Here is a 12500-nt window from a genome sequence, read left to right as displayed (position 1 = left end):
CAACCCCCTCCCCCTCCCCCCTTCCGCCTCTTTTTAGCCACGCCCTCTTTTTCTCGGTAAGCCCCCCCACCCCCTCCTTCGATTCCTTCTCCCTTTATGCATCATTCCACTCCGACTTCTTATATGTCCACAAAGAAGGATATATACGGAAGGGGGAAGAAGGGGGAGGGGAAAGGAAGGGGAAAGAGGGGGGGAGAAGGGGGAATGAGGGGGGAGGAGGAGGGGAAGAAGGAGGGGGAAAGAGGAGGAAGGAAGGAGAAGAAGGAGGAAGGAGGGGAGAAAGAAAGAGAAGGAGGAGGAAGGAGAAGGAGGAGGAAGGAGGGGAGGAGGAAGGGGAAGAAGGGGGAGAAGGAAAGAGGATAGGGAAGCAGGGGAGAAGGGGTAAAAGAAGAGGAGGGTGAAAAAAGAAGTCGAAAAGGCAGAGGAAAAGGAGGGAGAGGAGAGAGGAGTGGAAGGGGAAGATACATGATGAAGAGTCAGAGTCGGAAGAGGAAGAGGACGAAGAGCAGGACGAAAAACGAGAAGCAGAAAGGAGGAGCAGCAGGAGGGTGGTGTGACAGAGGACGCAAGTGAGTTAGGATTTTTCTAGGTTCAAAACCCGGCACGTGTCACAATCCATGCTGCCCCTCCTTTCACTCTCCATCACCCCCCCCCCCCGAAAAAAATAAAAAAAATAAAAAAATAAAAAATAAATCATTCAAACACTCAAGGACACGCACATACACAAAAAAAAAACGAATACACACAAACACACATGCAAACACCCGAGTCTCAGAAGATCTATATACCTCACTAAGGCCCCTCTCTCGCTGTAGTGCCAAGAATGTGGCATCGGGGTGGTTGCAGGGGAAGGGAATAGGGAGTAGGGAGTAGAGTAGGGAGTGGAGAATAGGGAGTAGGAAGTAGGGGATGGAGTTTAGGGTAGAGGGTAGAGGGTAGAGGGTAGAAGGTGGGGGTTAGGGTTCACGTAGGGGGCAGAGAATTGGGGATAGAGGGGAGAGGATAGAGGGTGGGGGTGAGGATAGGGAGAAATGGCAGGGCAGGGGAGGGGAGGGGAGGACGGGGGGGGGGGGGGCAAAGGCAGAGTGTTATTATTCTTATATCAACACGCTCGGGAAGGAGGAGAGGATGGGGGGGGGGGTGTCGGCCACGCGCGAGTTAGGATCAAAGCGAGACCGCAGCGGAGGAGAAACCTACTGACGGGGAGGCGCCTCAGGAATGGACACGGACGAAGGGCGAGGGTGTTCGTAGGGGGGAGGGGGAGGGGGGAATGGAGGATGGGAGAGAGAGGAGAGGGAGAGTAGGAAAGGGACGTGAATATCGGGGGAGGGATAAGGAAGGAGAAGTAGGGAAAAGGGTGTGAGGCGATGGGGAGGGAAGGGGAGGAGAGGGAATGGGAGAGAAAGGGAAGGAAAGGGAGAGGTGGCGTAGAGAAGGTAAGGGGAGGGGAGAGAAAATGAGGGAATGGGAGGGAAAGAAAGGGAGAGGTGACGTAAAGGAGGGGAGGGGAGGGGAGGGGAGGGGAGGGGAGGGGGGGAGGGGAGAGCAGCGAATGGAGTTCCGAGGAGCTGGCTGAAAGACGTCGGCGACGCCAATGGTCCGCAGGGGAATGACAAGAAGGAAAAACATGCAAAGGGACGAAACCGGTAAGGGAAACATGTCATAGTCATTTGCTGGATACCACAGGGATGAGAGAGAGAGAGAGAGAGAGAGAGAGAGAGAGAGAGAGAGAGAGAGAGAGAGAGAGAGAGAGAGAGAGAGAGAGAGAGAGAGGAGAGAGAGAGAGAGAGGAGAGAGAGAGAGAGAGGAGAGAGAGGAGAGAGAGGAGAGAGAAGAGAGAGAAGAGAGAGAAGAGAGAGAAGAGAGAGAAAAGAAAGAAGAGAGAAGAGAGAGAGAGAGAAAAGAGAGAAGAGAGAGAGAGAAAAGAGAGAGAGAGAGAGAAAAGAGAGAGAGAGAGAAAAGAGATAGAGAGAGAGATAGATAGATAGATAGATAGAGAGAGAGAGAGAGAGAGAGAGAAAGAAATAGAGAGAGAGAGAGAGAGGGGGGGGGGGAGAAAGTAAGTAAGTGAGTGAGTGAGTGAGCGAGCGTGTGTGAGAGAGAGAGAGAGAGAGAGAGAGAGAGAGAGAGAGAGAGAGAGAGAGAGAGAGAAATAGAGAGAGAGAGAGAGAGAGGGAGAGAGAGAGAGAGAAATAGAGAGAGAGAGAGAGAGAGAGAGAGAAATAGAGAGAGAGAGAGAGAGAGGGGGGGGGGGAGAAAGTAAGTAAGTAAGTGAGTGAGTGAGTGAGTGAGTGAGTGAGTGAGCGAGCGTGTGAGAGAGAGAGAGAGATAGAGAGAGAGAGAGAGAGAGAGATAGATAGAGAGAGAGAGAGAGAGAGAGAGAGAGAGAGAGAGAGAGAGAGAGAGAGAGAGAGAGAGAGAGAGAGAGAGAGAGAGGAGATAGAAAAGAAAGCAGAGAGAGAGAGAGAGAGAAAGGAGAGAGAAAGGAAAGAGAAAAGAAGAGAGAGAGAGAGAAAGAGAGAGAGAAAGGAGAGAGAAAAGAAAGGAGAGAAAGCGAGACAAAGAAAAAAAAAGAGAGATGGTGAGATGGAGAGATGGGGGAAGATAGAGAGAAAGAAGTAAGGCAAGAAAGTCAAAGGTGGGTGAAACAGAACGTGAGCCAAGGGCTTTAATAGGGCAAAGTTGAGTGCGAAAAAATCTATGCTTAGGGTGTAGAGGTGGGGGGGATACTTAAGTAACGGAAATCCCCCCCCTCCCCCCTTGCGTCCTTGTGGGATGGGGGTAACGGGGACTATGGTGGGAGGGGAGAGAGAGGAGAGAGGAGCCAATAACAGGTGACAGCAAGAGCCTAATAGGAGGGCAGCCTGTCATAGACTACTGTCTGATATTAAGCTAGTGTGATATAGAGAAACGGAAACCAATGGGAAGGGATTGGTGCAGCAGACGGCATCAGTGGGCAAAAAAATGACTCCTGGTAGCCAATGGGACGTTATCACAGCTAAAAAGCGACGGTGGCAAACGGCAGGCGTATATAATGTCGCTGATAATGGAGAATAAGTGGCTGTGGATGAGCAACAGGCCGTAGGCACCCTGTGCGGGTGTGCTGATGTACTCTGACGGAGGTGAGGCGTGCCGTCGTGTTGCTTGGTTGACGCCAGTGGGGAGTCGGTGGCACTGACAAAAAATAAAAAACAAAAACAAACACACGCACACTCCCCCCCCCTCTCTCTCTCTCTCTCTCTCTCTCTCTCTCTCTCTCTCTCTCTCTCTCTCTCTCTCTCTCTCTCTCTCTCTCTCTCTCTTTTTTAATGATAGATGTTTCATCTTCAGCCTGTTCTCCGAGAGCACACCTTGTCCGCCTGATACCAAAACCGCCCCCGAATCGGCAGTGACGTAACACCCACAGGAAACCCCACCTATGGAGCGTCGTACCGGAAATACGTTTCCCCTTGAAACATTTTCTAATGACGGCGTTAGGCCCCACGTGAATAGACAGACATGAGCTCTAGAGTGAGGGGTGCCGCCCTGTCCCGCGTCCCCGCTATTATGCTGTCGCTACGCAATACGATCGCAAATACGACGGGACTTCCGCTACTACCGGGGGCAAAATACGCTCGGAATGATATGAACAACGCCTTCTGCTCATTCTTGTGGCTATAGGTACTGTGTATGTTCTATTTTCTTCCGTTCGTAATACGCGTGCGTCTTTGATATGTATGTATGTATTCACACACACAAAAAGGGGCACACAGAAATACACTAGAAAAAAAAAATCACACGAATGCGTGTCTATGAGTATTTGTGATTTCCATTTCTTTGCCTTCTTAATGACGTTTTACACGCACCCTAATAGCAACAGTGTAATGTAGGCGCATGTAGTTTCCATAAAAAAGCATTCCGCCGTCCTAGCCCCCGCACCCTCCCACACCTATAAACACGACAGTCTAAGTATTATTCCTTTCTACGTCAGTGGGGCAGTGGAGCACTACTCCATTGCAATATCACTAGACCTTGAACGAAGTTTAAACAAGAGACCTTTAAAGAACAAGAGCTGCGTAAAGACAAACAAACAAAGAACTGGCAAGCGGAGACAGCTTAGGCCTACTCATAAATCATTCAAGAGAGAGAGAAAAAAAGTAAAATAATAATAATCGAGAATTAGCAACTGACTCCACGAGAGACGGCGTAGCGGCTGAAGCTCGCGTCGCTTCTAGCGGAGCACTCTGTCAATAAGCCTGAATTTATCAGAGGTCTTTGCACTGTTTGCAGACGCCACAAAACGTTTACATGGAGGATGCCTCCGCCACCCATGCGATCATAATCTCATAATCTATCGCAAAGAAAAAAATAAATAAATAAATAAAAGCATTACGCAAAGGGATTATATCAAATGACCCAAATGCGAAGTAAGATTTATAATAATTAAGCAGCGTAAGATCCACTGACAGTGATAAAAATAGCTTAAAGGAAATGACTGTAGCTGACTATCTATGAGACTTCAAATAAAATGATAGTGTGAGAAATCGTGCTTAACGAAATGAGTGTGGGCGTCACACAGAGTAAACCGCGCCAGTAAGACAACCAAACCAACGAAGGCGCTTCCGTGACCTGAATAATAATTTAAAAAAATGAATACAACTTACAAGCAACCAAGATGACTGAAACAAAAACAACACACCAACACAGACAAACAATCACCCCCCCCCCCGAAAAAAGGCTCCCTCTAGCCATCCGTAGAGATCCAAAACACCACCTTCGCGTTCCCCCAACCTCGTCGACGAAGCAACCCAACACCCTGTCACACAACGCATCTGTCAACGCCTCCCAGCGCTCACGCACGCATACGTCTCGGGCCTTTGTTGACTCCCATTGCACTAGTCACCGTACAAGGGGTTGGTTACGTCCTTGCGTGTTGCACTTGTGTTCTTTGTTATAATCACTACTGGTCTCCAAATATGTGTACAGGGAGAAGCACGCATACAGCCAAAGAAGTCCGGAAGAAAGAGAGGAGGGAGTGGTGGGCGGGGAGGGGCAGAGTACGGGAAAAGGGAGGGAAGGAGGGAGAAAAGGGGGGGAGCAGGGATAGAGGGTGGGTGAAGAGAGAGGGGGGATAGAGAAAGTAAGGAGAGAGTAGAGAGTACACGTATGAGAGAGAAAGATAGATAGATAGATAGACGTAGGGGTGGGGGGTGGGGGGAATAAGATAGGCGGATAGAAGAAGAATAAGGAGGAGGTTAGAAATAGAATAGGAGTAGAACAATAACATCAATAAAGAAAGAACCGCAGAACATCAGATTGAGTGCATGTCCGTCCGGCCGGAGCTCGTCTCTTCTTCGCTCTGTGTCTCGTCCCCGTTTTTTTCCCCTCTCGCTCGCCCCCTAGATCACCCATACACTCCGCCCACCACTGGCAGGAGTCCAGGCGCCTCTGCCCTTCTCTCCTCTGCCTTGCTCCCGACGCCCACCCACAGAAACACCTACACGATCTACCGAGCAGCCAGCCTACGCCAGAGAAACGCCCAACAGTTGTTCATCTCAACATGTTCATAAATCATTACGATTTCTCTAGTGATTATCTGCCACTCCGTTAATCTCTCTCTCCCTGTCTCTGTCTGTCTGTCTCTCTCTCTCTCTCTCTCTCTCTCTCTCTCTCTCTCTCTCTCTCTCTCTCTCTCTCTCTCTCTCTCTCTCTCCCTTATCCCAACCCTTCCCAAACATGTCTCTGTAATCTTCTCCCCCACAACCTCTTTTACCTCCTGCCCCCTCGCGTAAGATCCCCCCCCCCTCCCCTAAGATTTCACCCTAGACCCAATGACCTCACAGCCGCTCTTACCTTCCTTCCCCTGTCCTCCTTCGACCCCTCCTTCCGTCCCTCCCTCCCCTCCCACACACCTTCCTCTGCCCTCCGCCTCGAACTACGCATCTTGCAGCGAGCGGCGGCGGCGGCGGTGGTGTTGCAGGAGGGGGAGGAGGGAGAGCAGGGAAAGGAAGGCAGGTCGCACTCGCGGGAGGTCAATACCGAACGAAAACCGCCGCCGCTCGGGGGACGCGAGCTAGGTCAGGCAGGCATGCAAGGTCACTCGTCGACACGAATGTATAAACACGATCGTAAAGCGAAAATTACACTGGGAGGAAAACACGCGAGCAGGAAGGAGGTAGAGGAAAAGGAGAGAGAGAAATAAGAAGGGGAGAATATGGGGAGAGATGATGGAGAGAGAGAGAGAGAGAGAGAGAGAGAGAGAGAGAGAGAGAGAGAGAGAGAGAGAGAGAGAGAGAGAGAGAGAGAGAGAGAGGAGGGGACTCTGGAGAGATAGAGAGATTGAGAGAGAGAGAAAATGAGACAGAGAGAGTGGAGAGTGAGAGAGTGAGTGAGAGAGAGAGCGAGAGATAGAGATAGATAGAGAGATAGAGAAAGAGATATAGAGAGATAGAGAAAGAGATATAGAGAGATAGAGAGATAGATAGATAGAGAGAGAGAGAGAGGAGGGAGTGGGAAGAAGACGACGGAGAGGAAGAGGAAAAGAGAGAGAGAGAGAGAGAGAGAGAGAGAGAGAGAGAGAGAGAGAGAGAGAGAGAGAAGAGAGAGAGAGAAGAGAGAGAGAGAGAGAGAGAGAGAGAGAGAGGAGAGAGAGAGAGAGAGAAAGGGAGAGAGAGAGAGAAGAGAGAGAGAGAGAGAGAGAGAGAGAGAGAGAGAGAGAGAGAGAGAGAGAGAGAGAGAGGGAGAGAGAGGAGAGAGGAGAAGAGGGGAGAGAGAGGAGAGAGGAGAGAGAGAGAAGAGAGAGAGAGAAAGAGAGAGAAGAAGAGAGAGGAGAGGAGAAAGAGAGAGAGAGAAGAGAGAAAGAGAGAGAGAGAGAGAGAGAGAGAGAGAGAGAGAGAGAGAGAGAGAGAGAGAGAGAGAGAGAGAGAGAGAGAGAGAGAGAGAGAGAGAGAGAGAGAGAGAGAAGGGGGTGGGGAAAACATAGACGGAGAGGGAGAGGGATACAGATTGATAAATTGATAGATTGTTTGATAGATAAATAGCTAGATATAGAGAGACACTTTCCCTAAGTGCAGTAGCGGCGAGTTAGAGCTAAAGGTGAGGGCGGAGGGAATGCAAGGACACCCGTAAACATGCACTTCTCATCCACCGCCCGCGTGTTGATTTATCCGCAAGCGGTACCCGTGGCAACAAACTATCGTGCTATAAATAGTCTCAATAAGACGTGTTTTCCCCTGCCGTGGGAGCGGAGTAGTCTGTCACCCTACCCAACCTTATTTCTAATTATTAATTATTTCTTCTTTTGAATGTCACTTAAATACATAACGTCATTTCCTCAACTATACTCGCTTCACAGCTGTCATTTAACTAGGTCAGATTCGAGAGCAACAAGAATATGAAAAGAAGTGTGTGTGTGTGTGTGTGTTAGGAAGAGAGAGACGGAGGGAGAGAGAGAGGGAGAGGGGGAGAGGGAGGGAGAGGGGGAGAGGGAGGGAGAGGGGGAGAGGGGGAGAGGGAGGGAGGGAGGGAGAGAGAGAGAGAGAGAGAGAGAGAGAGAGAGAGAGAGAGAGAGAGAGAGAGAGAGAGAGAGAGAGAGAGAGAGAGAGGGAGAGAGGGGGAGAGAGGGGGAGAGAGGGGGAGAGGGAGAGAGAGGGTGAGAGGGAGAGAGAGGGAGAGGGGGAGAGGGAGAAGGAGAGAGGGAGGGAGGGAGGGAGGGAGGGAGAGAGGGAGAGAGGGGGAGAGGGAGAGAGAGAGAGAGAGAGAGAGAGAGAGAGAGAGAGAAGGAAAGATTCTGACTGACACAAATACGTCCATTGCAACAGTACGCGATCCACGCTATTTATTCCGTGTTGCACAAGCCGAGCTGCAGGTAACGATAGCGTTCTCTGTCCTATCCGCGGACCTCAGTTACTCATGTTACATATATTCCCCTCATCTCCCCTCCCCCCGACGTACCTCATTCCTCTCCCCTCGCGCCTTAATCATAGTACTTTTTCCGTGATTGGTGGCTGCTGGCTTGCAATTCATCAAGGAAAAAAAAGAAGAAATAAAAAGAAAAGAACAAAAAGGAAGACATGTGAATCATATTGAATTACACTTTTGCGAAAATTGGAGCAACGACTAACAGACGACGAGGTATGCCACCTGATATTCCCCTAAATTATGAATCCCGTATCGAACACAAACATACCTATACACACACACACACACACACACACACACACACACACACACACACACACACACACACGTACACACAAACACGTACACATGGACACACAAACACACACACACACACACACACACACACACACACACACACACACACACACACACACACACACATACGTACACACACAACACACACACACGTACACACATAGATACACAAACACACGTTCACATGGACACACAAACACACGTACACACACACACACACACACACACACACACACATCCACTCGCAATACCCACTATGCGGCCACTCGATAACTTCGCCTGACTCGCCCTCTTGCAATAAAATGCAACAGTCTGGTAGGGATGTCTCAGTCAACAATTTCACGGGACTTCGACTTCGGAAGCAAACAGTGCCACACTTGCCGATAATTAAGTCTAAGAATAGACACTGATAATGATAATACTCTTGCCACTACTAATACTTTTGCTGATTATATAATTACGTTTATCATTACAATTGTTATTACCATTATTATTATCACTGTTATTATCATTATTATCATCATCATCATCAGTACTATCATCATCATCACCATCGCTATAACCATCTCAGAACAAGATCATACATCAAATCATACATAAATCATCGCACTGCAAAAAATATATAAATATAAGCAAGAAACTATCACGATATCCAATCAGTAGATCACCCAAGTACGCAATACAATCAGAGGAAACAGAGTAATCTCACCCTTACGGCATCGACACGGCTCCCTCGGCCCAGCTGCGAGCCACGATGGCGCTCGCGGGGACGATTCAGATAAGAACGAACGCCGGTCATGCACCAGCGAGGCGTCATTAGTTACGGGTCACGTACTAACGACGACAGAACCGCAGATGGCACGGAGGACCTGACACTCGCCGTGACGATCCACTTACTCCCCCCCCTCCCTCCCGCCTCACCTCCTCTCCTGTCCCGGCCCGCAAGAGCGATGCGCCACTCCCTCGGAACACACCTGCAGCAGCCGGAGAGTCAGGGCGCCGCCACCACGCCACTCTCTTAAAGGGTTCCTCGCTCGGGTTCATGGGGACGTGCACCCTGGCAACCGATCATCCCTAGGGCCTTTTCCTAACTATGGCACTTGGTTGGACACGGGCGTGGCATCCTTAGCGCCGCCCTCTTCGCCGCCGCAACCGCAACCGCAGCCGCCGCCACGCCCTCGAGGTCAGGTGCTCCGCCTCAGTGAGCAAGATTCACACAGGCTGATGCACTTGGTCTCCCCCAGCTGGAGCTCCCGTCGAATGAAAAACACACACACACTCTTACCCGTGACACCAGGCATGACAGCGGGCGTGAGAGAAGGAGCTGAATCCCAGAGCACCAGCCTCAAGGAGCTCTCCGCGTAGCACGACCACCGCCGCCGCTCTCCGCGTCAGGATTAGAGCAGCGTGTACCAAGAGCTCTGGCTCATCACGGCCGCTTAAAAGAAGAGGATGTAAAAAATGGAAAATCAGCTCCCGCGAACACCGTCCGTGACACCGCGCGTCGCCGGGGGATTAGACACCTCTTCACCCTACACACGACGCTGCGGACGCGTCTCCCCGAAATCAGAGCAGAGGATCACCATGACTCTTCCAGCTAGATGCCACTTCTATCGAGACGCGAGTCATGCGCGCGCGCGGGCTCTCTCTATCTCTCTCTCGTGACTCACGCAGTGAAAAGGGCAATGGATTGCGATGCTCTTCCGGGAAAGTCCCACCAACGTGGGCAAGTAATCACTGTGAGTACAAGAATGTGGCGATCTTCAATATTTTGTCCTGCCAGTCTGTTTGTCTCTCTCTCTCTCTCTCTCTCTCTCTCTCTCTCTCTCTCTCTCTCTCTCTCTCTCTCTCTCTCTCTCTCTCTCTCTCTCTCTCTCTCTCGCGATCACCCACACACCTACACTCTAAGCCTAGAGATACCCAATTCCCACATCAGATCCCCACCTCCCTCCCTCCCTCCCTCCTGTCAGGCCAGTCAGCCTAATCGTCACGCCTTCAATCCCGTCAGAAGCCGTGACCCCACCTGGCCAGGCCGTCTGCCAGCCCCCCCCTGCCGACCGTCGCACCACGTAAAACCGCGTTATTGAAAAGGCCTACCACCCGGATCCGTAACGACAGTATCTGCCATCGTCACGACGCTCTCATCACGGGGGAGGAAGGTGAGGGGGGAAGGGATATTATTTAGGGGGAGGGTTAAAAAGGGAAGGGGAAGGGGTAGGGGAAGGGATAGGGGTAGGGTTGTGGTGAGGGGAAGGGAAGGGTTGCGTGGATGAGGAAGGGATGTGAATGGGGAACGGGGGAGGGATAAGGCGGAGGGAGAGTGAATAGGAGAGATGCTAGAATAAGGATGAAAAGGAGGAAGAGATGAGGGAGGAGGACGGTAATAACGAGCGCAAATAAACAAGAATTTGTTTTTTTCAAAAGCGGGATAGAAGGAAAAAAACAAGAAAAGACGGTAGATGGTTAGACGAATAGAAGGATCAAAAGAAAGAGAAAGTGAGAGAAAGATGAAAGAATGAAGAAAGAGAGAGAGAGAGAGAGAGAGAGAGAGAGAGAGAGAGAGAGAGAGAGAGAGAGAGAGAGAGAGAGATAGAGATAGATAGATAGATAGAGAGACAGAGAGAGAGAAGGAATCGAGCCACCTCATTCCCCCTCAAGATGCCGGACCGACCCAAGAGAGGATGGCGCAAGCGGCAAAAGGCAGAATCCTCGTCCTCTCCCAGCCACGCGTCCTGAAAGCGAAGGATCAGCAGGTCGACGAAGGCCAAACTCCCCTGGCACCTCAGGGCTCAAAGTTGCTCGACTCTGACGAACGGTTTTAAAGGATGGAGAGGGGCGATCCTCCTCCTTTGGGAGTGAGCGAGAGGGAGAGAGGGGGGAGAGAAGGGGAGAAGAGGAGAGGGAGAGGGAGGAAGGGAGGGAGGGAGAGAGGGGGAGGGACAATCCTCCTACTTGGGTGGGGAGAGGGGAGGAAGAAAGAGGAGGGAGGAGAGAGGAGAGAGAGGGGAGAGGAGAGAGGAAGGAGAGGGAGAGAGGAGGGGGGAGAGAGGGAGAGAGAGAGAGAGAGAAGAGAAAGAGAGAGGAGAGGAGAGGAGAGAGGGAAGAGAGAGAGAGAGGAGAGAGAAGAAAGAGAGAGAGAGAGAGAGAGAGAGAGAGAGAGAGAGAGAGAGAGAGAGAGAGAGAGAGAGAGAGAGGAGGAAAAAAAATCATGGGGATGAGTGTAAATGAGTTCCCACATCTCAAGGCCGTCTGGAGATGATCCTTCCGTCATTAGCTTCTCTTAATGACGTTCTCCGGCAGGTGGTGTTGAGAGGTCGGCTTCCTCTTGTGCCACGCTCCTTGGAAGGAAAACCCGACGAATTTCGATAAAGGAAGGGAAAGGAAGGGAAGGGAAGGGAAGGGAAGGGAAGGGAAGGGGGACAGGTCGTTGGAGCAAACGAAAAACTAAAAAGATTATGATTCAAGATTGTTATAAGTAGGTCTAATGACGACACTAACAGCAATAAAAGTGGAAATAAAAGACACCCGAAGACGGTGCGCCGGTCCGGAGAGGAGAGAGGCATGCAGGCAGGCAGAAGGCGTCCCCCTAAACGAATGACAGGCCCATCACGTCCCGTCATGAGAACACACACCGCCCACCGCCTGCACAGCCTCCTATCCCCCCGCACCCCCACACGTGCACCGCCTCGACGCGCCCCTCTCCCACACTCCCTAGACCAAAGGCCGCACTGCAGCAGATTCTTGGGCTGTGAGGTCTGCTTTCGAGCCTAGATTCCTGCTGCTCTGCTCCATTCGGGGTATTGGCTTTGGGTCTCGGGTCTTAGGCCTGCCTGATCACTCCCGAAGCAAATATTGCTTCGGTTACCTACCTGGTTCCTTGGGAGGGGAGGAGGAATAATAATGAGGCGGGAAACACGTCCTCTGCGGCTGATATGTGCGACTAAAAATACGGTGGGAATAAAGTGGGAAATACGTCCTCCGCGACTGATATCTGCGACTAAAAATACGCGCCAAAGCCGCCCTCGATCCCGCCGCCCGCCCTACGCAGCTTTCGCGTAACGTTGCTTGACACACGCCACCCCCAAGCACACCGGAGCGAGTCACGCTCCAACGCGCCCGTCCGTCACGCTCAATTACACCCTACCCGCAACAGGGAAAGCTCACTCGATCCCACTGCAGACAGGAACCGCGCACCAACCGGGAAGACCCACAGCAGAAAGCACTCCCCCAACCTCACCCCCAACCCCACCCCTACCCCCATTCCCCCTCACCACACCCCATCCCCGCCCCGACGCCCACCAGGA

General features: G+C 51.3%; 1 protein-coding gene across 2 annotated transcripts in view; it reads right to left on the bottom strand.

Moving 5' to 3' along the window:
- The window catches only part of LOC122246209 (uncharacterized), a 98647-nt gene that overhangs the window by 54070 nt on the left and 32077 nt on the right, over positions 1-12500 (bottom strand). The window contains exon 1 of one of the 2 annotated variants that reach the window (XM_043004615.2): positions 8906-9032. The exons of the other annotated variant lie outside the window; for it this stretch is intronic. Coding sequence (XP_042860549.1) covers positions 8906-9013 — 108 coding nt within the window. The 5' untranslated portion in view covers positions 9014-9032. Of the gene's footprint in view, positions 1-8905; positions 9033-12500 lie in introns of those variants that run through there. 2 annotated transcript variants of the gene reach the window in all.

The sequence above is a fragment of the Penaeus japonicus genome, unplaced genomic scaffold (genome assembly GCF_977035675.1).
Source record: "Penaeus japonicus unplaced genomic scaffold, GWHDUDI00000001_assembly GWHDUDI00000001, whole genome shotgun sequence".
Lineage (NCBI taxonomy): Eukaryota > Metazoa > Arthropoda > Malacostraca > Decapoda > Penaeidae > Penaeus > Penaeus japonicus.
The sequence above is the reverse complement of the archived record's forward strand: the minus strand, read 5'-3'. Positions and strand labels throughout refer to the sequence as shown.